Source organism: Mus pahari, chromosome 2 (genome assembly GCF_900095145.1).
Source record: "Mus pahari chromosome 2, PAHARI_EIJ_v1.1, whole genome shotgun sequence".
Lineage (NCBI taxonomy): Eukaryota > Metazoa > Chordata > Mammalia > Rodentia > Muridae > Mus > Mus pahari.
The window spans coordinates 107,592,553-107,616,550 of record NC_034591.1 but is presented as its reverse complement, the minus strand read 5'-3'; the positions used below and the strand labels follow the sequence as shown (position 1 = coordinate 107,616,550).

At 51.7% G+C, this 23,998-nt stretch overlaps 1 protein-coding gene across 10 annotated transcripts in view; it reads left to right on the top strand.

Moving 5' to 3' along the window:
* Window positions 1–22,696, top strand: part of Iqsec1 (IQ motif and Sec7 domain 1) — a 329,946-nt gene extending 307,250 nt beyond the window's left edge. For 5 of the 10 annotated variants that reach the window (XM_029535248.1, XM_029535250.1, XM_029535249.1 and 2 more), the window contains 11 exons: window positions 2,861–3,022; window positions 5,366–5,488; window positions 6,590–6,756; window positions 10,969–11,108; window positions 11,472–11,501; window positions 12,558–12,683; window positions 13,703–13,802; window positions 14,307–14,468; window positions 15,036–15,212; window positions 18,983–19,032; window positions 20,115–21,015. In XM_029535248.1, the coding sequence (XP_029391108.1) occupies window positions 2,861–3,022; window positions 5,366–5,488; window positions 6,590–6,756; window positions 10,969–11,108; window positions 11,472–11,501; window positions 12,558–12,683; window positions 13,703–13,802; window positions 14,307–14,468; window positions 15,036–15,212; window positions 18,983–19,032; window positions 20,115–20,612 (1,735 nt within the window). In that variant the 3' untranslated portion in view covers window positions 20,613–21,015. Of the gene's footprint in view, window positions 1–2,860; window positions 3,023–5,365; window positions 5,489–6,589; window positions 6,757–10,968; window positions 11,109–11,471; window positions 11,502–12,557; window positions 12,684–13,702; window positions 13,803–14,306; window positions 14,469–15,035; window positions 15,213–18,982; window positions 19,033–20,114 lie in introns of all 10 variants that reach the window. The other 5 variants (XM_029535251.1, XM_029535254.1, XM_021191778.2 and 2 more) reach the window with 3 other exon arrangements.
* Window positions 22,697–23,998: the final 1,302 nt, after the last annotated feature.

Sequence of the window (23,998 nt, the reverse complement as noted above, 5' to 3'; positions counted from 1 at the left end):
CTGCCTGCGTACCTCTGACCACCACACACAAGCTTACACAGACACATACACACAAACCAGCAGAAACCAAGTTGTCTTGCACGCTGCTGCTCCTCTGTGTAATGACTGGGTGTTAGAGGACCCCTGGCTTGGTAGTAAAGTGCCCTGGCTCTGATCCCCTCGGACTAGCCAAGGAAACCTCCTAGAAACTGGCCCTTACTCATCCTGTTCCAAGCATGCAGGCCTCTATGCCCATTCATCCTGCTTGCGACTACCCTTCCTCTCCCCTCCCCCAGTTCCCAGTGCCAGCCAACCTGGGACAGCCTGTGGGCCCCAGGCTGCAAGTCCTCCATGGACCTCTACCTAGAGAGTATCCCTAGGACTTCCCTGGAAAGGCCCTATCTGTTATACTCACAGGTCTATTCCTACTTAGGCTCCCAGCCTCCTTTGCCATGCCAGCAGATCACTGCAGGCTCTGGCCCTGACACCTTAACCTCAAAAGTGTATGTGCTCAGGGAGATGCCACAGCCTCACACCCCATAAAACATCCCCACTTCCCTGGGCAGAGGAGCCTGTCTAGGAGTCCTGATATCATGGACCTGTATGTATGGGAACAGGCAAAGAAGTAAGAGAATGCCAAAGCCGGGCAGTGTATCATGGGGTTGGGGAATGAACCAGATCATCTTGGGCTACTTCATTACCAGCTGTGCCAGGGCACTGCTGTCAAGGGACCAGTAAACACTGGTACTTGCTTTGTCCTACCCAGGAGATAGAATAGACCTCTACTGACTGGGATAAGGGAATGTACCTGGTCTCACCATTTAATGGGCACACAACTGGGTGTGCTTGGGCTGGCTCTAGAGGGCACCTCACCCCTTAACAGCTCTTAGTGTCTGGACAGAGGGAAAGGGAGCCAATGGCCAGCCTGGCCCTAGGGGTTCTGCATAGCTCCAAGTGGTCTCTGGTGGACCCTCCAGAGCAGGACATATACCCTGAGACTCATCTGTACAGCTATTTTCAAACTCACTCAGTTCATCCTGTGACAATAGGACCTCCCTGCTAGTGAACTGAGGGCTCAGGCTTACAGACAGACAGACAGAAAACTGGGGCTGGGGGTAGGAAGAAACCTGTCTGAATCAGAGAATACCCCTCCCCTCCCCTCCCTTCCCTGGACCCTCAGTTACCCCCTGCCTCCCCCCACAGAGCCAGGTGTCAAAGGTAATATGCTCTGCTCTGGAGCCAGAGCAGGTATAGGCTGTCTGTACCTGCTGTGTCTGGCCTATACATATGTTTTCTGAGTCCCTGAGGACCTAGCTAGTGAGACCACAGCCTGGTAAGGATAGGGGATTCACTTAACCCAGTAGTTCTGCCCCAGACACATTCCCAGGGTCTTGTCTTCACCAGCAGGGCCAGTGTTAGAGCCTCTGGTGAAGCCTGGTGTCTAGCATCTGTTTCTGCAGCACAGTGTTCTCAGCACAAAGCTTCCTGGTGCTGAGTAGGTACTTCTTCGCAGGGCCTGGAAGGTCCTGGTGAAGCTGTCAGTAGGTAGAGACATTTTCTGTCTCCAGCTGGCTTCTTGTCCTGCTTCCTTCCAGGAGGGGTGGGGGTGAGGGTGGGTGGGAGTACAGACACAGAAAGGAAAATAAGGAAACTATATGCTGTGGAAGTGACTATTTGGATGGGGCAGTAGGAGTCTGATGCCCTTGATAGCCACAGGTTGTCAAGAGGTGTGTAGTATTTTACCTCTGGGTCTGCAGTGGGTTTGGCTTCTGTTTGCCAAGCAGAGATGGCATGGGTTACATGCCTATGTTCCCAGTAGGCTTTGGGAGCCAGCTGAGAACAATTTAGAGTTCTCAGAGAACTTGGAGTATCCTTTTACAGTGCAAGTCTGCAGGTCTCTGGCAAGAGGAGCAGGCTTCTAGCAAATCTCAAAGCTGGAGTCCCATTTCTCTGGCTGAGGCAGGAATAAGTCCCCCTGCTTACTAGCCTGTTCTCTAGTCCCGGAGGCTACCTCTAGGTAACTCCCCTTCCTTACTGTGACAGTCTTCTGTCTCCTCTTCTGCCTCTTCCTCTTCCATTGAGTTCTCAGTAAGTCTTCTGTTTGTACAGCCCTGGAAGGTCCAGGTTTATGGGGTGTCAGCTAGGCCCATATTGGCTGAACGTGTGCATATACAATAAAGTTAGAAAGGGACCAATAAGGGAAGAGCTATCATTGTCTTTGCAGGCTGCTTCCTGCTTTTCCAGCCTAGTAAAGCCTGGGACTCTGTCAAGCTGAGATTTGTGGCTCCCTTACCCTCAGGGGCTCCTCCTACCCCTAGCTTTGAGTTAGCTGTTCTTATACCTAGGCATGTCGTGCAGTGTGTGTGTGTGTACGCTTGTATATGTGTGCCTGTATGTGGTGTGTACACAGGGTGATATGCTAAGCTGTATGTAGGAGCAACTTTGAATAGGTTCAGGGGGGTCCTCACAGGGATTGCACACAGTAATCATGGCCCAGTGTTAGGATCCCTACTTGTTACCTGTCAGTAGCAGCTTCCATGTGAAAGAGCAGGCAGCAAATCTGGCACAGTGGTTCAAGCTTGCAGAAGTGTCTATAGGTAATTCTGAGAATCATGTTTCCAGCCCCCACAGGGGCCTCCCCAGTGCTAGCATGGGATCTGGGCAGTGGAGTAAAGGACTTGGAACCAGACAAGGTAGGATATCATTTTTGAATTCTGAAATCAGCACCCATGCTGCATAGGAGAAGGGGTCAAGGGCCAGGGACTGGCATAGATAAACTGAGTGGGAGGACGTGGAACACCTATTAGAGGTCCCACCCCCTGCCCCTGCTAAAGGGGTCAAGTGGTCATTACTGAGCATTCTTCTTGTTCATCCCACCCAGGAAGCCTGAGAAGGGCATCCAGTATCTCATTGAGCGCGGCTTCGTGCCCGACACGCCAGTGGGAGTGGCCCACTTCCTGCTGCAGCGCAAGGGCCTCAGCCGCCAGATGATCGGTGAGTTCCTGGGAAACCGGCAGAAGCAGTTCAACCGTGATGTGCTCGAGTAAGTCTGGGGGGTCAGGGCCCCATTCCACATGCACAAAATGCTGTCAGCCATGGAATCCCCAACATGCCACATCACCTACATTTACTCGTGTACAGTGTCAGGCATGCTGCTTGTTGGGACATAAAGTTACCTCTTGCTTTCCTGGGATGGGTCCTGCAGAGACCAAAACCCCAATATGCTCAGGGCACATCCTAAAATGCCCATTTGTCAAACAGAGTTACTGATCATCCCCATATGATGTCAATCCTCTCTGGACAGTTGTATACTGTGAGGTTTAGTGAGTAATGGCAGAAGCAAGTTGTGTGTTCACCATGGACAAAATTAGTTTTTTTTCTAACTATTTTGGGCCCACAGTTGGTGAGTCTGAAGTTGGGAAGTCCAGGAGTATAGAGAGCTGTGTAAACAGACACACACACCCCAACTGCACCCTTGGCTGCCATCCAGACTTATTTGCCCCAAACAACACCCCATGCCAATCCATATTTCTCTATCCTGCCAGGTACACATTCCAGCTGGGTCTAATATAAATTCCACTGCCCTCTCACAATCCCTCCATCCACCACCATCCCCAGAGCCTCTTGCTATCACATATGACCTTCAGGTAACCCACATCTGTGTGGCCACCTTAACCTGACAACTGTTCATCCAGCATAGACAAGTAGCCCTTACCCATGCCTAACCCGTAACCCCATCTCCCTGGTGAAGAACAGTCAACCACACTCCAACATCCCTGAAAGCTGGAGGGTGGGACACTGGGCTATGGGAAGCACTGCAGAGAGGAAGGCTCCTGGGCCTGTCTTCTAGCTGCTTCTGTTGTGAGTGGTACTGCCCAGGGCTTACAGTCTCCCCAAGTTTCTCCCCAGTATCTCTTCCCTGACATATGTAGATGGATAATGGTAGGAGCTCAGAGCAGGTGACCTGCTAGCTACCTCTGCTAGGATTGTACCCAGTCCTGGTTCTGCAGGATTTCACAACTGGCAGAAATGTGGAGTTGCTGAGCTCAGGGGAGAAGTCAGTACTGGGGAGGGTGCACATGGTCGCCCCTGCCATGTGCTGAGCCCTGTGCTCTGTTGAGGACAATAGCAGCTAGGGAGCAGAGATGGAAAAGAGTCACCAGTTTTGGTGTTTTGTGGTGGGTGTCCTGTACTGTGGTCTCAGGTAGCTAGGCAAGGACTACTGCCCCAACCTCTCCATGTAAGGGGTGGCCATGCTGTCCTTTTCAAACAGGACACAGGTCTTAGGGTATGGGCCTGGGTGCAAATACACTCACACATGCACTCATGCAGAAACCCTTCTTGTATTTTCATATGTGCACATAGACATGACCAGACACAAAGGACTAAAGCTTTGGTGGAGGCTGGCCGGCATAGAGCAGGCAGCAGCAGAAGGTTGACGCTTCTTAGCCAAGGGTGTGCATCAGACCTCCCCGATGGCCCTCATGTGTTTCTTCCCCTTCCTCTCACTAGCCAGCACTGCAAGCTGCAGGGAAAGCAGATTCATTGCCACAGCATTGTAGGCCCCACTACCCACCCCCCACCTACTGTATTTCTGCTCTCAGGAAATCCTTGCATTGTTCTCCTCCCATTAGAAAATAGCACTGGCCTCAGGAAGTAGTCACCCCCCACCCCAGCCCACCTCCTAGCCTTCTGGAGGGCAGCTGAATTGCTCAGATTCTGTCTGTCTGCTGCTCTTGTTGGGCCCCTGAATGGGCCCAGGAGTGGAGACAAGTTCTAGTCTAATGATACTGCCATAGTCCACTCTAGCTTTGCAGCTACAGCTACTTTCAGAGGTGATGTGGTCACCAAACCATTCTGGGAAATGCTTCCCAGAACCCATCTTCTCTACTCAGCCTCATCACAGAATTAAAGGTGCCTGTCTCCCTTCCTTCCCTGCTCCTTCACACTAGGGTAGCTTAGTCTCCAAGGTGGCTCTTGAGAGGCCCCTGCCAATCATGTTCCCTCCACATGAGAGTAAGTCTGCTGCCTGGGCACACATCCTGGTCAGGTACCTGAGGGCTCTCTTCATGGGCCATCCACTGTGTACCCATGGGATATATGAACTACAGTGCTGGTCTCTCTATTGGAGAATAGCCCCACCTTTGAGCTCCTCAGTAGAGAATGGCTTACATGCACACAGCATAGGCCTCCTACAACTTTTGGGTCTCTAGATGCCTCAGAAGCCTGGGGATCTGAGGGGCAGGCTTCCCTGAGGCAGGCAGTCTGTCACAGTAGATTCAAGGACCCTTGGCTCTTTGAGATGCAATCCCCATCATGTGATAAAACTGGATGTGCCACCTCCATGGGCCTGGCTGCTCTCACAGGCTACCCATCTCTATTCCAGCTGTGTTGTGGACGAGATGGACTTCTCTGCCATGGAGCTAGACGAAGCTCTCCGGAAGTTCCAGGCACACATCCGAGTCCAAGGGGAGGCTCAGAAAGTGGAACGGCTCATCGAGGCATTCAGGTCAGGCCATGTGTGAGGTAACATGGGATATACCACATCAGTGGAGGGGCATGCTCCTCATGGCATTCAGGGGTCCAGGGCCACAGCAGGATAGGCATCCATGCATAATTGACTCCCTGTGTCCCAGGGCTGGACCCCTGACTGCTGGCAGTTGTACTTTGGAAGGTCAGACCTTATTCTGATTTTTCAGATGAGGAAACTAATGTCTCCACTGCTAGCATTTTGCTCACTGTCTCAAGGTTCACTGGCTTTCTGGAGGCAGTTTCCCATTCCTGGCCTTACAGTGTCTCCTGGTTACCCCATCACACAAGCTATAAAGCCGTGTGACCTGGGCTATTCACCCAGTCTACCTGCTGTGTGACTTTACACAGATTACTTCTCTGTGCCTCCCTTAGAGAGAGGTGGAAGGATGGAGGGTCCCACTTATCCCATACTTGATATGACAGTGAAGTTATAGTCATTCCCTTTGGGACAGTGTGTAGACCTGCCATGTTGGGGCCTCCATGTTTGAGGCTGAGTATAGACTCCTGTCCACTGCTTACCCAACTGTAGCAGTGGGGTTGGGAGGAGTGAGGACACGGAAGGTGGACCACTCCAGGGTGGCTTCCTGAAAGGACCAGCACTCAACTGGGCCTGGTTAAAGAAGGCTGAATTGCAGCTATGCTGCATACAGATGTTATCATCTGCTCTACCCTTGCCTTTCCATGAGGTTTCCAGTAGAGAGGCTGTCAGAAGGTTGGCTGTGGTGGCCAGTGAGACAGCAAGTGAGTGGAACATTTGGTCAGCTGGTGAAGGCAGAGGACTCAGGCAGGCACTGAAGCCATGGTGAAGGGAAGCTAGCTCCTTCCCTGTGGTTCTAGATAGCCTACTGGGACATCCCCATTCCAGGCAAGATAATGAGAGGCATAGCCTTGAAGCTTTCCCTCCTATATCTGCCCTCCCATGAGTGAACTGGATCTCAGGGAGCTGTGCTGGGAGGTCTGTTCTGGGCAGCCAGCCATCTCACTGGGATGAGGGTGGGATGGGCTGTAGCAGGGCCAAAGGTTAGTGTTGACTAGCAGACATCGCAGGTGATCCCTGATCAGCTCTCTGTCCTCCCAGCCAGCGGTACTGTGTCTGCAACCCAGGGGTGGTGCGACAGTTCCGGAACCCAGACACCATTTTCATCCTGGCCTTCGCCATCATCCTGCTCAACTCAGACATGTACAGCCCCAATGTCAAGCCAGAGCGCAAAATGAAGCTGGAGGACTTTGTCAAGAACCTCCGAGGTGAGCCAGGAGCAGGACACGCTGCTGCCTAGTCCTGCTTCCCTCTGCCCTGAGGACCTAGACACACTGAGAGGTGACACATGTACCTGAGATCTGGGTTCTGGTGGGCCTGACACAGAGGGCCCTCCAGGGAGCCCAGCACTACACATGTCAACAGAGTGAAGTGCAGCTGGTTCCACACGTGCCCCCCACCTCAGGGAAGACGGTGTCTGCTTGCTCCAAAGGCACAGAGGACCTGCCTTTTGTGGATGTTTACCTAATGGATAGATTTTGAAAGGGAGCCCCCTGTGCCATTCCCATCTGCCTGGTATTTGATTATGGAGGTAGTGGTCAGAACCCCCATGCACTATCCAGGAAGCAGGGATGTTGAGTCTCCGTGGATAAGTGCTGCCTTTGGCTGCAGATGAGAGCTACAGTGTATGTATTACCTCAGGAGCAGAGCCGGTCTACACTCTATCAGATTATTGAGTGCCAACTGTGGCTCTGTTATTTGTCCTCCTGTGTAGGAGGATACCCCTGGGTAATGCTTTCCAGTTCCTGTATGCTTTTACAATGTCCTTACTCATCCTCTGCTGGCAGGACTACTGTAGCAGGAAGGCTAGGCATAGCCGAACGTTCCCTGAGAAGTGGCCCTAGCTCACTCCATACATATTAAATGGCTCCTGCAGGTCTTACAGAAGGAGAGAAGAGTGCTGAGTGGACCAGGGCCAGAGTCCTCACTGCGTGAGGCCCTGAGCCGCATGTTGACCAAGGAAGCTTGAGATTCCTAAGGAGTTGTGCTACCAGGAGGGAGACAGAAAGCAGAAGTTCAGGGGGCACCCTCCTGAGGTCGAAGTTGTGAGGCAGAAGCCAGGGTGCTAGTGGCTGCCTTGTCTGCCCTAGCCTCTCTTGCTAGACCAATTTTTGTCCTCACAGAATCCCATGTGACCCTTGGTAGAAAAGCCAGAATTGATTTTCCTAGAGGAAGAAGGCTCTAGGAGGGTCAGGCTACCTTCAAGGCAGTGCTTAAGGCTCTCCCTCTCTCTCCACCCTCTACCTCCCAAAACAGTGGACCTGCTGTTTAGAGTGAGGCCACTGTTGTAATCCCACTAGACAGGGCAGGTCTGAGCACCCCAATCCCTGGGAGGTTGCTCTCCATCAGCTCTAGTCTATTTTCTTCCAGCCAGAAATTTGTGTGCCTTTGGTTCTATGTGCCCTGTGCTTCAGAGGGGGACCAGAGGGAGACTGAGGCTTAGAGGAAGGGATGGCCCCAGGGTCACAGCAAGAGACTGGCAGGGGCTTTCTGAAGGAGGAAGCCCCCACAGCACATGTTTCCTCAGCACATTGCTCAGATTACCCAACAGTACCAGTAGCAGGAAGACCCCGGGGATGGATGAATATGTATGTATGCATGTATGTATGTCTCAAAGGGGACTTTACTAGCAGCTTGCAGTCTTTCCCTTTAGCTAAAACTTTCAGATTTTCCACTTTTAGATGAGCGTTTTATATATATATATCACCAGAAGAAGAAAGTTATATAGTGCATCCATCTCACTTACACAGGCACTAAACACCTTCCTTGGTCACCATGCAACATAGTTTTAGATTTATTTCATATATATTAATGTTTTGCATGTATGTATGTGTCTGTGTGTGCGCACCTGCCTCATGTGTGCTTGATGCCCACAGAGGTCAGATGAGGGGTATCAAATGTCAGATTTCCCTCGAACTGGAGTTACAGCTGATTGTGAACCACCATGTGAGTGCTGGGAATCCAACCCAAGTCCTCTGCAAGAGCAGCAAGGGCTCTCAACTGCTGAGCCATCACCCCAGCTCAACCTTAGAGCTTCTTTACTCATAACTACACCAAGCAGGGGCAAGGAGCCATGAAAGGGTGAATGCAGGCACATCTACACAGAGGGTTGCTGGTCAGCACACAGAAACCAGCTGTGGATCTAGGGGAGACGTGGATCACATGTTCAGAGAAAGCAACCAGTGTAGAAGGCTACCTGCCAGCCTACCTAGGTAGCTTCTGAGAAAGACTAGAGAAGTTGGCTGAACAGGGTTTGGGAAAGAAGGATAGAGGTAATGGCCTAATTCTGTGTGATGGTCTAATTTCAGGGGTTTTTGTTTGTTGTTTTAAATATATATTCATTTTTATGTATATTGCTGTTTTGCCTGTACATATATCTGTGCACCACATGCATTGAGTTACAGACAGTTGTGAGCCACCATGTAGGTGCTGGGAACTGAACCTAGGTCCTCTGGAAGAGCAATCGGTGCTCTCAACCTCTATGCCATATCTCCAGCCTCTATCTTTACTGTGTGTGTTTCCTGAATATGTATTTATGCACCATGTGTGTGCCTGGTGCCTATGGACAACAGAAGAGGACCTTGGAGCCCCTGAAGCTGAAGCTATCTATAGTTGTGAGCTGCCCTGTGGGCACTGGAAGCCAAACCCAGATCCTCTGGAAGAGCAGCAAGTTTTAACTGCCGAGTCATCACTCTAGAACTGTGTAATGGTATTTATACACACTTGTCCAAGACTGTGGGAAGCCAGACACCAAAACTGAGCTACTGTGTAAACCAGGACTTAGTAAAGGTCATGGCCATTAAAAAGCATGTTTCTGGGGATATTGCCAGGAAAGCTGGGTATAGGGAGCTCTAGGGACCTCCCTGTCTTTTGCTAAATTTCCTTAAGTGTAAAACTGCTTTCAAAGCTGTCTATGTTTGTGTTAGTCTTTAAATTACATCTTATGTATTTGTGTGGACATATGTATAAGCATTTAAAGGCTATAGGAGGAAACGAGCTCCCAGTCCTGAAGCCAAGAGACAGAGGATAATTTTGGGGGAGTCTGTTCTCTTCTCCTACTATGGGTCTCAGGGATCAAATGAACACATTTTATCTTCTGAGCCATCTTGCCAGCTATAGTCTATCTTTGAAAAATAGAAAGTGAAAGTTCTCCAGTGTCTCACCAAGCTACACCTCCTCCATGAAGGTCTTGGGCTCAGTTCCTAGAGCCTCTGCTGCAGCTGCTCTGCCAGGCCATCTGTAGAAAGTCTTCTCTCATCACACTGTACCTCGGTGGGCCTGGTTTGTGGGGCACACAGTAAGATGTCTGAGTGGATCCTGGGTCTCTTGGCCTTTGAGAGGGAAGCAATAATGCCACCATAGGCTGGCGTGTGTCTCATCTTCCCATGGACAAGCTCCTCAAAAGCAGTGGAGAGGAGTGTTAGCAGTGATGGTTCTGGTGGGATGGCCTAGGAGTCCTCACAGTCCCGGTCCTGTGTCGGCTGAGGGGCTAAGTTTGCTACAGGGAACCTGCTCTCCCATGGGTTTTTGTTCCCCCCAACATTTTCAGTGTAGTAAAAAAGGTGGTGTATGTGCTTGTGGTTATAGTGGTCCAGTTACAGCTGGCCTAGGCCTCTGCCATGGGATGGCAACGCCACAGATCACCACAGCTCTGTGGAGGTTGCTTAGATATCCCATGAGTCTCTCTTGTTTCTCTATGACAAGCCCAAGTATCACTGATGCTCTTGGTGACCTGCTATACAAAGGACACCAAACACAGGAAACTGGATCACTTACCTATAGGTGTGAGCTGGGAAGGGACATAAACAGGGCTCAGCTCCAAGTGCCTCAGAGCCTGGCTCACACTTCAGCTTGCATAGCCTATGTAAAACCTACGCCAGTGGTTCTCAACCTGTCAGTCACAACTCCTGAAGGGGTCACATGTCAGATATCCTGCATGTCCAGTATTTACGTTATAATTCACAACAGTAGCACAATTGGTTATGAAGTAGCAACAAAATAAATTTACGGTTGGGGGGGTCACCACAATATGCGGAACTGTATTAAAAGATCACATCATTAGAAAGGTTGAGAACCACACTTCTCTAGCCTCACCTGTGGAGTTGGGACCATTGTGGCCATGTCACAGGCCTTTGCTTCATTTTTGACATATATTTACGTATGCCTGTGGACATGGCTTATAGAATGTGGCACTGCCCTGTTCTGTGACCTGCTGGTTCTGGCAGGAGGACTTAAGGAAACCCATAGCTGGGGCCCTGGAAGGAAGGGCTGTGGCTCTGATGAAAACCAGGAAGATGTTTGTCTCCTGGTTCCAGATAGAAACATATGAATCTAAGGTCTGCCTGGGGGACAAGGCTGCATGGAGCCAAAGCTGCCCAAACCCCAGCCACTCTCATGTCTGATCACTGTCCCTTGACCAGGTGTGGATGACGGTGAAGACATTCCCCGGGAGACGCTAATTGGGATCTATGAGCGGATCCGTAAGCGAGAACTGAAGACCAACGAGGACCACGTGTCCCAGGTGCAGAAGGTTGAGAAGCTCATCGTGGGCAAGAAGCCGGTACGCAGTGGGCCTCATCCTCTATCCCTCAGTGTAGTCCTGGGTCAGCTCTGCCACCACTGGAAGGGCCCTCCCAGCCTGGGCTGGAGCTTTTCTAAGCAGTTCCTCTTGCAGCTGCTGCTTACCTGAGAACATTAGGCCCTCAAGTGACTAATGGGCCACAGTGGCATGTAGTCTGTTGTCTGCTCAACCCTGCCCTAGGGATACCCTTAGATCCTCCCAAGAGACCACAGCAAACCAGGACCTCTGTGGGGCAGTACTCCTGGGCACCCTGGTGGATGAAGAGAAAAAGCAGATGTGGAGGGTTGGGGAGCCACCTTTGGGAATATCAGTTTACTTCTTGTGTATTGTTTTTTCTTATAGATTGGATCCCTGCATCATGGTCTTGGCTGTGTGAGTACCCTGCAGTTCTTCTGCCATGCCCAGGCTGCTACAGAGTCCAAGTTCATTTCCAGAGAGAGCCTAATCTCAATTTCATAGTTACCCAGCCTCACACCTTTGTGGGTCCTGAGATCTTAGCCATACAAGGAAAGTGATGGTGGCAAGCTAAGCAGATGGAGTCCTGGCTCTTCCTGTGGGTACCCTGCTGACCCCAGACCTAGACAGTGTGCCTGAGAGGACATTTGTGTAGTCACTAAGGACTTTCCTGCCTCCTCCACACCTCTCCATTATCCCTTGCTCTGCCCTAGCTCTGTCCCTGTCCCTCACACTTCATACCTCTACTGTGCCAACCACCTCATGTCTGGCTACCCATGTCCCAAAGTATGTAACCGGGCACATGCCTGGCAGTCTCCAGTATGCCCAGCTACTTGGCCTCAGCCCTCTCAGGGCAACACACACACACACACACACACACACACACACACCTGACTCAGAGCCAGGACTTCCACAGCAGAGCTGGGCCTTCCTAATGGCTTGCGCACTCTGCCACAGAATATTGGCTTATAGTGTGGTCTGGAGGGTGGTAGATTGGCTATGGTGCAGTTGTGGTGGCCTCCTGTAAACCAGTGGCAATATTTGTAGCAGCATGTATGCAAAACACAGGACAAGGCCCTGGCCAGATCCCCAGAGTAGCTCAGGCTATCTGGAAGCATCAAAAGGCACCAGAGGAGTAGGGTTTGAGTGAATGTCCCTGGGATTCAAATCAGAGCAAGGCTCTGTAGTGTTCTGCAGCTACTCTAAATTCTGTGTGCCTCAGTTTTCTCATCCAGGGAGGACTCTGGGAAGATTGCAGAATGAGGGCTGATAAATAAAGGTATTTTGGGGGGCAGTCAGACCACAGGGCTTCCTCTCTGACACTGAGTTCTCTGTGACATGTTAGGGAGCCAGCTGAACACATGGGAAGGGAGCATGGCAAATGTAACCTAAGTCCTGCCCAGAGAGCAGAGTCTAAGAATCTCAGTGCCCCTGGGGTCAGGTGACCATAGTCTGGTATCTTTCCCTGCACAGGTGCTGTCTCTTCCCCATCGACGGCTAGTCTGCTACTGCCGGCTTTTTGAAGTTCCTGACCCCAACAAACCCCAGAAGCTGGGACTGCACCAGCGAGAGATCTTCCTGTTCAATGACCTCCTGGTGGTATGTGGTGTTGGGAGAGGGGGTTGGGAGTCCCAGATGTCCTTATGCCCATGCCTGAGCAAGGACACTGTCTCAGAGTCTGATTTTGAGAGACTCTAACTCATAGCCATGAATGGGGGTGTTCCTTGCCCCATGTCAACAGCCAGGGGCCCTGACTCCAGAGTGCTCTATATTGTAGGACTCTATATCTGGCTCCACTCTGCTGCCTCATAGAACTCATAAGACTTTAGGGGAACCTATGTGTGCCATTCCCAAGTGTGTATCACTGCCACTTGGCAGTGTAGGACTCTGCCCTGCTCAACAGGTTACACACTTCCAAGCTGGTAGGAAAGTGCCCTGCTCCCTCCCCCCTTTCTGTTGCTATGAAAAACACCATGATTAAAAGCAACTTGATGAGGAAAGGGTTTAGCTTAGCTTATGTCCATCATGAAGGGGAGTCAGGGCAGGCACCAAAACAAAGCAGAGACCGTGGAGAAATGCTGCTTACTGACATCTCAGTTCCATTTCTTATACAACCTAGGACCACCTGCCCAGGGGTGGCACCACCCACGTTGATCAAGAAAATGCCCCCATTGACTTGCCTACCAATAGAGACATGCCACTCTAATAGGTTTTCTCAGTTCAGGTACTTCTCAGATGACTCTAGTGTGTCATCATGTCATAAGGTAGCCAGTACAATTACCCCACTGGCTGGCATCTTGTCTCTTTGGTAACAGTGCCTGCTTTGAAGGGCAGAGAACTTATTCAGACACGAAGGTTCAAAGCCTTGAACAAATTACCCCAGCTCTTGTGCAGAGAGCCTCTCACATGTAATGGCTTTCCAGCTATCTGCTAGCCTGAAGACAACAGTTTTGCTCTTAGGAGCAGTCCCTGAAAGAGCAAGCCCTGACCTCTGAGGCTAGCACCACCCTGCCTTAGGTGCCCATCCCCAGTTTTGGGCTTTGGTACCAGCCAAGATGGCATGGAGACCTTAGTTTCCATACTAACACTGCAGCTCAGCTTCACATCTGCTGCCCTAGGTCACCAAGATCTTCCAGAAGAAGAAGAACTCGGTGACGTACAGCTTCCGGCAGTCCTTCNCCCTCTACGGCATGCAGGTCCTGCTCTTCGAGAACCAGTGTGAGTCCCTAGGACCTGTCGGGTGTGACAGGGAATGTTTCTTTCCTCGGCCCTGTCACCTTCAGCTGGGATGCAAGCCTTCTTCTGGGAACACACTCCTTCCCTCTCAGACTAGACAAATAGAGTGGTATCTTGCTAAGGACCAGGGTTTTATCTGGCAGAAGTGGGTGTATCTGTGACATGTCCAAGAGAAGCATTCAGTTAATAGTCCGATGACATGCAGAAGCTGAGAGTTCATTACCCTGGGACTAACCCCTGCTCTGTAATCTGGGCACAGCACTGTCTATCCTTTAAGTTGGGGATACCAATGTCCTCCAGGACTTAGTGCAATGGTCACAGGCTTCAAGCTAGGCTGTTGCCCATGTCATTCAGAGGCTATGCTTATGGCTTTGCCTCTGCAGAGCCTACTTCAGGGCCCATCCCAGTGCACACCACACTTGCTCTCTGGCCAGTGGACCATATAATGACTGCTGACTCCACGGCCCTTCCTCTCCTCCCCTGCAGACTATCCCAATGGCATCCGGCTGACATCTGCTGTCCCTGGAGCAGANATCAAAGTGCTAATAAACTTCAACGCTCCCAATCCTCAGGACCGGAAGAAGTTCACTGACGACCTGCGGGAGTCTGTCGCTGAAGTGCAGGAGATGGAGAAACACCGAATAGAGTGTAAGTCCCAAGCAAGACACACAGAAGCATTCCATAGCACATAAGTCCCAAGAGGTCTTCCCAGGGAACCTTCCTGTCTCGTGGCAATGACAATATTCAGAAGTGATTAGTACCAGAGTTCCTCGAGCCCAGCAATGGGCTATCCAGGTCTTTGTCTCTCCCATCCCACCCCCACCCCTACCAAGGGCTTGGGAAGCCATCCTTCCCCTTAGCACACTGCTTGTCTTCGCCTGGCCCTTGTTTCTGTCACTGTGGAGTTGGCTTATTCCATTCAATCCTTATCCTCGTCCTTTCTGCTAGGATCCTGGCTCTAGGTCTCTACACTGTCCCCACCTCTTCCTCTGTAGATGGGGGTGGTCCACTCTTCCTCCCCATCCAGGCCAAACCTGCAGCCTTCCTGAGCCCTAAATGTTAATCTTCATCATCACAGGCAGCCTGGTCCCCAGGCACTGTCCAGGATGCCCTCATGCCCCAGCTTTCCCAGGAATGTTCCTCCCTCTTTCCAGGAACTAGGGCCCAGGACAGTGGCCACTGCCTCTCACTGCTGTTCCTCTTGCTCTGTTGCAGCGGAGCTCGAAAAGCAGAAAGGTGTTGTGCGGCCCAGCATGTCACAGTGCTCCAGCCTCAAAAAGGAGTCAGGCAACGNGACACTGAGCAGGGCTTGCCTGGATGACAGCTATGCCAGTGGCGAGGGCCTCAAGCGCAGCGCCCTCAGCAGCTCACTGAGAGACCTCTCAGAAGCGGGTAAGAGCTGGACTGAGACGCACCCTCCCAGCTGGTGCATGCAGGACTGAGGCCTGGCATACAGGCAGTCATGGTGCTGGAAAGGGCTGCTCAGGCGTGGACACAATGCTCTCTGAAGTCCACGAGTACTCCAGGATGGTAGCAGAACACAGAAGTGTCCACAGGACAGTCTGTGCAAGACAGCCAGGGATGGCACCCCACTTCCCTACTTCTCCCAGGGTCCTTATTGCTTTCCCCTGTACCAACTGCTCTAAAGGCTAAGAGCGTCAGGCTGGTGCATCCCAAGTGCTCTCTGCTGCTGTGTGTTCTATGCTAATGAATGAAATGGATTGAAGCCTACTGAGCTGCTGGGAACCCCCTTTGCCACTCACTGTCTTGGTTTTGCTTCCTATAGAGCTCCATTCCTGAGAATTCCAGGCCTCTGTTAGCCCAAAGCCACTGCTGCAGTAGGTGTAGAGCTCCAGGGTGTGGGGATAACCGTGATAGAAGCTGTTCACCATCAGTGATGTTTCCTTGCTTCTGTGGTTTAAAGCCTCCTGGGTTTCTTATAGGTAGACTACTATGAGGCTAGGGAAGCTGCTTTCAGTGTCTCGTCAGCCTTGAAGAGGAGACAGTCGCTGTCAGAGCAGCAGCCCCTTAACTACCACAAGTGTCCAGCCAGTCAGTGTGCACGGAACAGTGTGACCTGGGCCTGCCCAGCACTCCCTGCCTGCCCTCCCACCACAGCTCTGCCTCATACTGCTTTCTCATTTCTCAGGAATTGTTTTCTCCTTTTTTGAGTTTTCTTTGCTTTTGTCATTTTTTTTTTTTTCATAGTGAGAATCTGACACTCACCACCAGCATGAGGGTTTAAGCGAGGGCTTCTCAACCTGGACACTGGAGACACTCTCGGGCAGATAACTGCCTGCTGTTGCACTGTGCCTGGGTTCACTGAGGCCAGCAGCACTTGCCCAGTTGTGACAACCTGTTGCATCTCCAGAAGTGCCAGGTGTCATATGACTCCTGGTTGAGAACCACTAGCTTCCCAGTGGCCTGTTCAACCCAGCCATGTCACTCGACTGCTTGGGCCCTGGGGTGGTTTGAGTCTGTGCAGTGGTCCTGCTGTGACTGAGACCCAGGGCAACAGGCTCAGGGATGCCCTGGTTGCATCCCTGCAAGGATGGAGCTCCTTGATGCTGCTGCTCTCTGAAATACAGAGGCAAAGATCCCAGGGGCAAAAAAACTCAGAGGGGAATCTCAGGCATCTGAGGCCAGACCAAGACCACCTGTGATGCCCAGTGAAGCAGCAGCTTTCCCTGGAAGACGTTGGCAGGGCACCTGGAGAGGCAGGGTGCTTGACCTGGGCAATGGGGCCCCAACAGGCAGCCAAATCGTCCTCACTCTCCACAGCTGCCACTGTGCAAAGTCTGAGGTGATGACGGTCAGGTGCACTATCATGAAGATGCAGGCGTTTGTCAGGCAGGGTACCCTGAGAGCAGCTACTTCTGATCTGCAGTAGCCGATGGACAAGGCCTGAACTCAGCAAGAACCTGGGATGGCTCACAGGCAAGTTCATCCTTAGACACCTCCCTTTGGGAGAGGGAAAGAGACCCAGCTCTAGGCCTGTCCTCTTCCCTTGGCCACAAGAGCCAGAGCCTGTCATAGCAGACACTGTAGTAGCTGTGCCCAGCTTGACCTACCCAGCTATTGACAAGCACCAAGTTCCCACAGAGAGGTCATTCCTGGAATTCCAGAGGCTTCATATCCTGTACCAGGACAGTCCATCTATGAGAACTGGTGGCACTGAACAGCTATCTTACCTCCTGCTGCACGATGTTCAGCCATAGAGACTGTGGGCAGCATGGGTTCTTGAGTCAGCATCAGAAGCCTATGCCATTACTCTGCTACCATCCATGAACAGGCAGTCTTTGTTCTTGGTTTCCCAAGCTACCATGACAACTCAATGCATTGTCCTCAATAGTGAGTGAGGTTTGAGGGCCAGAATGCAAGGAGAGCTCAACCTATCTCTGAATGCAACCAAGTCTTTGAGGAACATGAGACCCTTTCAGATGAACCATGCAGACCAGGGGGTGAGCCTATGCACCCAGCATGCCTTGCTCTCATTGGCCTGAATGTTTGAACAGGAGTGTGAGGTGCAGCGGTGAACACCCAGCTCTGTGATTGATTGTGGAAAGAGCTGAGATGTGGAAAAGACGAAATTGAAGAAACTACAGCTCCCACTGGGCAGTACCACTTCTCTCTGCTCCAGTTTGGGCTGCAGGATATAAGCCATCCGGACTTTTCTGGAGAGCCCCAAGCATGAGGGGTTTGAGAACTTGTTTGAAAAAATGACAGCAGAGAGGGGACACTCATCATGTCAGTGTGGCACAACACTGTCCTGGCCTCCCAAGAGCAGTTTGGAGGCAGGAAATACCAGTATCACAGATGGGGAAACTGAGGCCAAGAGCCTAAGCAGTAGTGAGTGTATCCTTTGCAGCTCAAAGTCTACTTTGCTTGTCTGTGGACCTCACTGGGAACTCTTGAATCTGCAAATGGGGAAGCAACCTTTCTTCTCACCAAAGGAAGGGGCCATCTCTCTGGGAAGCCCAGCAGCTGACGTCTACATGGTGCAGTGCTTTCCTTCTGACTCAGATTCTCCCATGAATCTGGGACTTGGGGACAGCAGGCAAAGAAGGAACTAGATCTCCTCCTCCACATCTCCTCCACATCTGCTTGTCACTACGGGTCCTCTCAGTGGCCATGGCAAGGCTGAGAGACCCATAGTTGTCTCCACCTGATACTTTCATGCAGTCCAGTCTCCTTTTAGGAGCAGCAGCTTTCAGGGCCCTTATGATAGGCCATGGCCCCCTGAAAGGCATACAGCAGCCTCATCATCTTCCAGTGCCCTCCAACACTTTTGTGCCCTGTCTCTGCCATGATGCTTCCCTCTGACGCCTACAGCATGATGCTCAACTCAGAGCCAGTGCTGCACCCACAGAAGCTTATGGGAGATCCAGAAGGGAACACAGCGCCATGCCTCTGCACTCATGCAAGAAGTCAAGGCGAGGCTTCTGAAGGGACCACTGAGGCATGAGTGAGCTACCCAACTTCCCTTTGACATAAACAGCATACTTTGATGAATACCTACAGTTGCTTGTCCTTGTAGACACTTTTGGACTTAGAATGCATTGCAGTATTCTGGGTAAGGGGAGCTAGACTCAGGAACCAGGGCACTGCACAAACCAAACCACAGCCCCAGAGGACAAGGGGCCCAAAGCTCAGTTTCCCCTTGACCAACTGCTCTGTCCCAAACAGCAAGGAGGGGAATATATATATGTGAACATGCATGTGGATATGCATATATATATATATACACACACATATATGAAATCCACTGGGGATCATGGGGCCTTGTGCTGTTGTAGAAGCTGTACCCCCAGACCCCATCTGAGGCTGGCTGCACTGAGTCAGGTGAGCAGGCAGAAGTTTGAGGTGGTGGCACACACATCCCCACCTCAGATCCCTTCCCCCCAAACCACAGTTCAGGATAAGCATTATAAAGTTGGACCTAGTTTTAAAAACATTTTCTCCCTTTTGCCAAGTGTTCGTTCACGCCATTGTTTTTAAAACTCCTCACTGCACTGCTGCCAGCCTCCCCACTGAGCCCATTCGAGCCCCGTACCTGGCAGACACATGGGCCAGCCCCAGCTCTGGGCAGTGGCAGCAGCAGGTGGCAGTGGCACCAGGCCTGGTGTGCGTGTCTAACCTCTGGTATTGCATGTTCTGGGCAGGGAAGCGAGGGCGTCGCAGCAGTGCGGGATCGCTAGAGAGCAATGTGGAAGTAAGTAGGAAGCACCCGGTCCAGCTGGCCATCCTGTGTCACCCACCCTTGGTTTCTATGTTGTCTTTTTTTGCTCTTCCCTCCCCTTCCTGCAGAGACACAGACTTGGCCCTCCCGCCCTGCCTGCCTCCGCCCTGCATGCAGCTTCTCTGCCTAGAAGCATCCATGCCTCTCACTGCTTGTTCTGACCCAAGGGTTGGGGAGAGGGAGGGTGTGGATTTTGTGTTCTCATTCCACTTAACCCCTATTCCCTGTGTTCCCTGAGCATGATGAACGTCTTGGCTTTCAGGTCCTGCCCCGGGCGCAAGCACCACCCGCCCCTCACTCATCCTCAGCTCTCACTGTTGGATGTATTAGCCCCACTCGCCTGTCCCTGTGCTCCGCCATCCATTGCTTCCTTCCTGGAGTTTTACTGGCTGTGTGTTTGGGGTCAGGACACAATGGAATCACTTAGCTAGTTTGCAGGAGGAGTTTCTGAGAGAAAGGAAGAGTCAATGTGGATTTCATGAGCTCTCATTCATTCCCCCCATTGCTTCCTGCTGCCCACACCCTGACTCGGCCTACAGACCTTTTACTCCTCCTGGGTTTGTAACAGGCAGCTGTGAGGAAAGTCCTAGGCCACTCTCCACCCCCAAGGATAAGTTATAGGGTCCTACCTGTCTGATACCACCTTCCCCAGATACCTCTGGACCCCCACATGGGCAGAGGTCCCAGGAGAGTTTAAGGCTCCAACTTTCTAGGAACCAGGTTCATTCCTTTTCCACACTCACTGCCACTCCTTGGCCTTACATGCTCACAACACCCTACCTACCTACCCACCTACCTACCATCCTGTGGGCTGATGTCTCAGTCTGGCAGCAGCACAGCATGAGCAGAAGCATCCTTGTGTTGTTTCACAGAAAGGAGATGCCCCTCACCTCCATCAGGACCAGCCCCCAGCTGCCCCACACACAGGCCGAGCCCGCATCCTTCCTACCCTCGGGCCTAGCAGTTCAGTGGGTGACTTCTGAGTTTGGAAAACTTGGTCTGGCCTGTGTGCTTTGAGATCTTTTAATTTTGGTTTCTATGAATTTCCTTTTTAGGGCTCCATCATTAGCAGTCCTCACATGCGCCGGAGAGCGACCTCAACACGAGAGTGCCCATCTCGCCCCCCCCAGCCCGTGCCTAACTCCTCCTCTCTCCTGGGTTCTTTGTTTGGGAGCAGGAGAGGGAAGCCCCCTCCCCAGGCCCNCCCNCCCTCAGCCCCTCCCCCAGCACCCCCTCACGCCCATCACCCTGGGCCCTCAGAAGGCCCACTGCATGGGCATCATGCACAGTACTGCCATGTGCAGAACCCACCNCCCTATCACCACCACCACCACTACCACCCACCCCCCCACCTGCAGCACACCCACCAGTACCACCATGGCCCACACGGCGGGCATCCCCCATATGGGGCCCATGCACACAGCCACCCGCCTCTGCCCACAGCTCATCCTGGTCACGCAGGGCACTCAGTGCATCATCACGGGCAGCCCCCTGCCCCACCGCCCCCCACCAGCAGCAAGGCCAAGCCCAGCGGCATCAGCACAGTTGTGTAGACAGCCCAGGCAGCCGCCTCCCACACANCAGGCACACAGAGGCCTACCAGGCACCAGCCTCAGACCAGTCCAGGGCACCACTGTTGCCACTCCCTCTGCCCTCATAGCCTGGGTGGGCCTGTNGGCTTGCCTTCCATGGAGCAGAGCTCCCACTCTGGCTTAGCCCTGGCACCCAGTCCTCCCTTGGCCCAAGGCTGGACCTCAGCCACCATTGGCCTTGACATGGAGNTGACCAAGGAGAAGTGGAACTGCCTCTCACCCTGTCAGCCCTCAGCCCCTCACTCTACACACATCTGAAAACCCATCCTAGCAAAGAAGACATAGGATAGAAAAGTCAGACAAAGCAGAANCAACCCCCAGACTGGCTGTGTTATTGTTCTGTTATTGGCAGTGGGCAAAATACTACTACTACTACTACTACTACTACTAAGTAGACCTGCTAAGGGTGATGAAAATACGTAAGTAAACTTTACATAATATAAATATATAAATATATAAATATATAAATATATATATACATACTGTATAGGTAGTGTTTGTGTGTGAAAGATAAGCATTTCATCCACAAAGCTAGCACTAGGNACCTCCTAAGGACTGCCACCTGGTGACAGGAAGTCAATCTAGATACATGTGTGAGTAGACCAAAAAACCCCCGCTAGAACNAACCCAGATCCTTCCATATTTTCATACGAAGAGACTCTCTAGCCTGGCTGAAACCTTACATGCTCATGCCTCACTGTGCCAAGTAACACAGCACCTGACTCTCTAATACCCCACTCTGNTCTGTATAGCCCCCTATTTTATTAACAGAGTACTATTCTAAGTAACCAGTATTATAACTGCTGTTATCTCCAGTAAGCAACTAGGCAAACTGCAGTCAACTCTACCCTAGTNCTTGGGGCAACCAGTCTAGAGCTGGCTGTCTCAGGACCTCAGTCCCACAGATTCCTAGACACTTTATACTGGCTGCCATAACTTTGATCTCCNATGCTCTACATTCCTTCCCTCTGTACATGGTGAGCCACGCTCCCCATCCCCCACAGACCTCCCAGGGCCCACATGGCAGAGGGGTTCCACCCCAACACAATGACCACTCATCTTCCATAACTCCCTCATCCAGTTCCCAGCCCCAGCAGGAGGGTGGCGTGAGCGCTGGGCGGCCCAGGGCGGTGTGTGTGTCCCGTGTTGTGTTCTGAGTGNCAACAGCAATCACTGTAATTCCATGCAGCCATGTGCTCGTGACCCCTGTGTCATCATTGCACCTGGCCAATGAGTGCTTGGCCCTGNCCAGGTGAAGCCCCCACTGCCTCTCATGGTCCAGCTGCCAGGCCCCACATGCCCCAGCTGTGTTCTTGTCGCTTCCATGTGTGACACCATGCACTCCCCTGGGGCCACATGCTGCCCATGTTCCTGTGCCTGAGTCACCCACGGGCTATACTTTACAGTTTCAGCCCTTCCAGCCACCACAGCCTCCAGTGCTGTGCTCCTAAGCCTAGGANCCGAGGACTGCCCATGGCCTCTGCCTGCNCGGAGGCCCTTTCANNTTGGAAGGAGTTGCCGCCTCACCGTGGGCTGCNTCTAGGACCTTGTGAGCCACCGGGGCCTGCCCAACCACAAGAGAGATCAGGANCCCTCTGGCCCATCACCACTCTGCTGGCCTGCTTGGGTCACCCATTTCCCTCCTCTTCATGTCGCCATCGTCGAGGTCACGTACCAGCAGATCTGCAAACTGAGCACTTTGTATTTCTGCAGAGAGCAAATCCTGCAATGTGGAGGTCAGCCTTCTGTCTCACAGTGGCTCGACCCGCCTGCCCCATCCTCTGTCAGCATGGCTCATCTTCTCTTGTCATCTACACAGAAAAAANTGATCACCATAGTGTATCTGACTGGGGCCAGCTGGNGAGGAGCGGCTCGCTTCACAGTGCCCCAAGTCCCTTGCTTATGCTCCACGTACTGTCCTCAGTTAAAGAACACTGTCTGACAAGGAANGGGGACTGTGCTGCATGTGACCTGGCACCAGTTGTGTGGGGCTGTNCTCTCTGTATTGTACATTTACAAAATATACCAGTGTTACTGTTGGCAAATAGTTGGAGTGGTAACATTAAATATGCTGGCTCTTTTTCACTCTTTCTGAGCTAGTGGTAAGTCAACCATGAACTTGAGATTGTTCTGAAAAAGGCATGGCTATTAGATACACTCTCACTCTTTTTGAAGGGACACTCAGGAACAAACTCAAAGGAAAGCCCAATTTATCTGGTAGGGTGGAGTGGGGCCTCCCTCTCTCCACAGTGTCTTGTATTCTCCTGGCTAGCCAGGGCTCTGGGCTCCTCCCATGCTACCTTTCATGTGTCCTAGAGACAAGCTGAGGATAGTTGGTGAGTTCTAGGGACCAGGCTTCTAAGTATACTGAGTCTTTCTCTGAGTTCCTAACTCCATAAGTTATCGGATCAGGGTGATGAGACCTTGTGATCCTTTGTTGTTTTACAGACAGGGACCTGTCTTCATAGGATGTGCCTGGGCCTGCAAGTCACACAGCAGAACTAGCTTGGAAAGGATAAGCTTTTTATTTACTGATGTCCCTTGTTGCCTGTTAGTCAGCTATGGCATTGAGGTACTGAGTGTCTACACTTCTATTTACCACTGTCAGGATACACTTAGGGCCTTTACTAATGACCTGAGTTATTCTGGTCATCTGTGGAACTGGTGACAGTTGGGATACCTTAGGGGAGGCAGCTGGTAACATCACGAAGGGCTTACCAGGGACAAGAGTGAAGTTGTGGATTTGTATTTTTTGAAGCTCCCAAGTGAGTTGTAATGTGAAAATAAAGTTCACCCTGATGTGCCATCATTGTCCCCAGCTGCCTGATGTGCTCTCTGGCACTTTTTAAAGCCTCTGAATTTTTTTTTTTAAAAGGGTTAAGCATCAGGGTTTGCATCAGTGCTGTTCAAAGATTTGAGAGCCGCCCTGTTGTTATGTGGTGGGGGAGGTGGGTTACTGCCATCTGCACTGTGAGGAAGACCCAGCCAAAGTATCACTGAGCCCGGGGTCCTGTGGGAGATCCCATAAATCCTGAACCTCAGGTAGTGTCGCTTTTTCAGGTCATTCTACTTTGGTCAGCAGGGCTTGGTCTCCAGATGATGTGACCAGGCTTGTCCTGTCTGGACACAGCTTCCCCAAAGAACCCTAACAAACTCTTGAAGGTGCTGCAGAGAGACTTAAATGAGGGGCTAAGAGTATTCAGTGATGTCCATCATGTCTGTGTCAGCAAATGCTGAGGATTGGGGCTCTCACTGAGCTAGAGGGGAGATGGCTAATAGGAAATACCAGGGGCTGAGAGCAACATACCAGAAAAAGAGTAAGAAAAACCCAGCTAGCTCAGACCTGA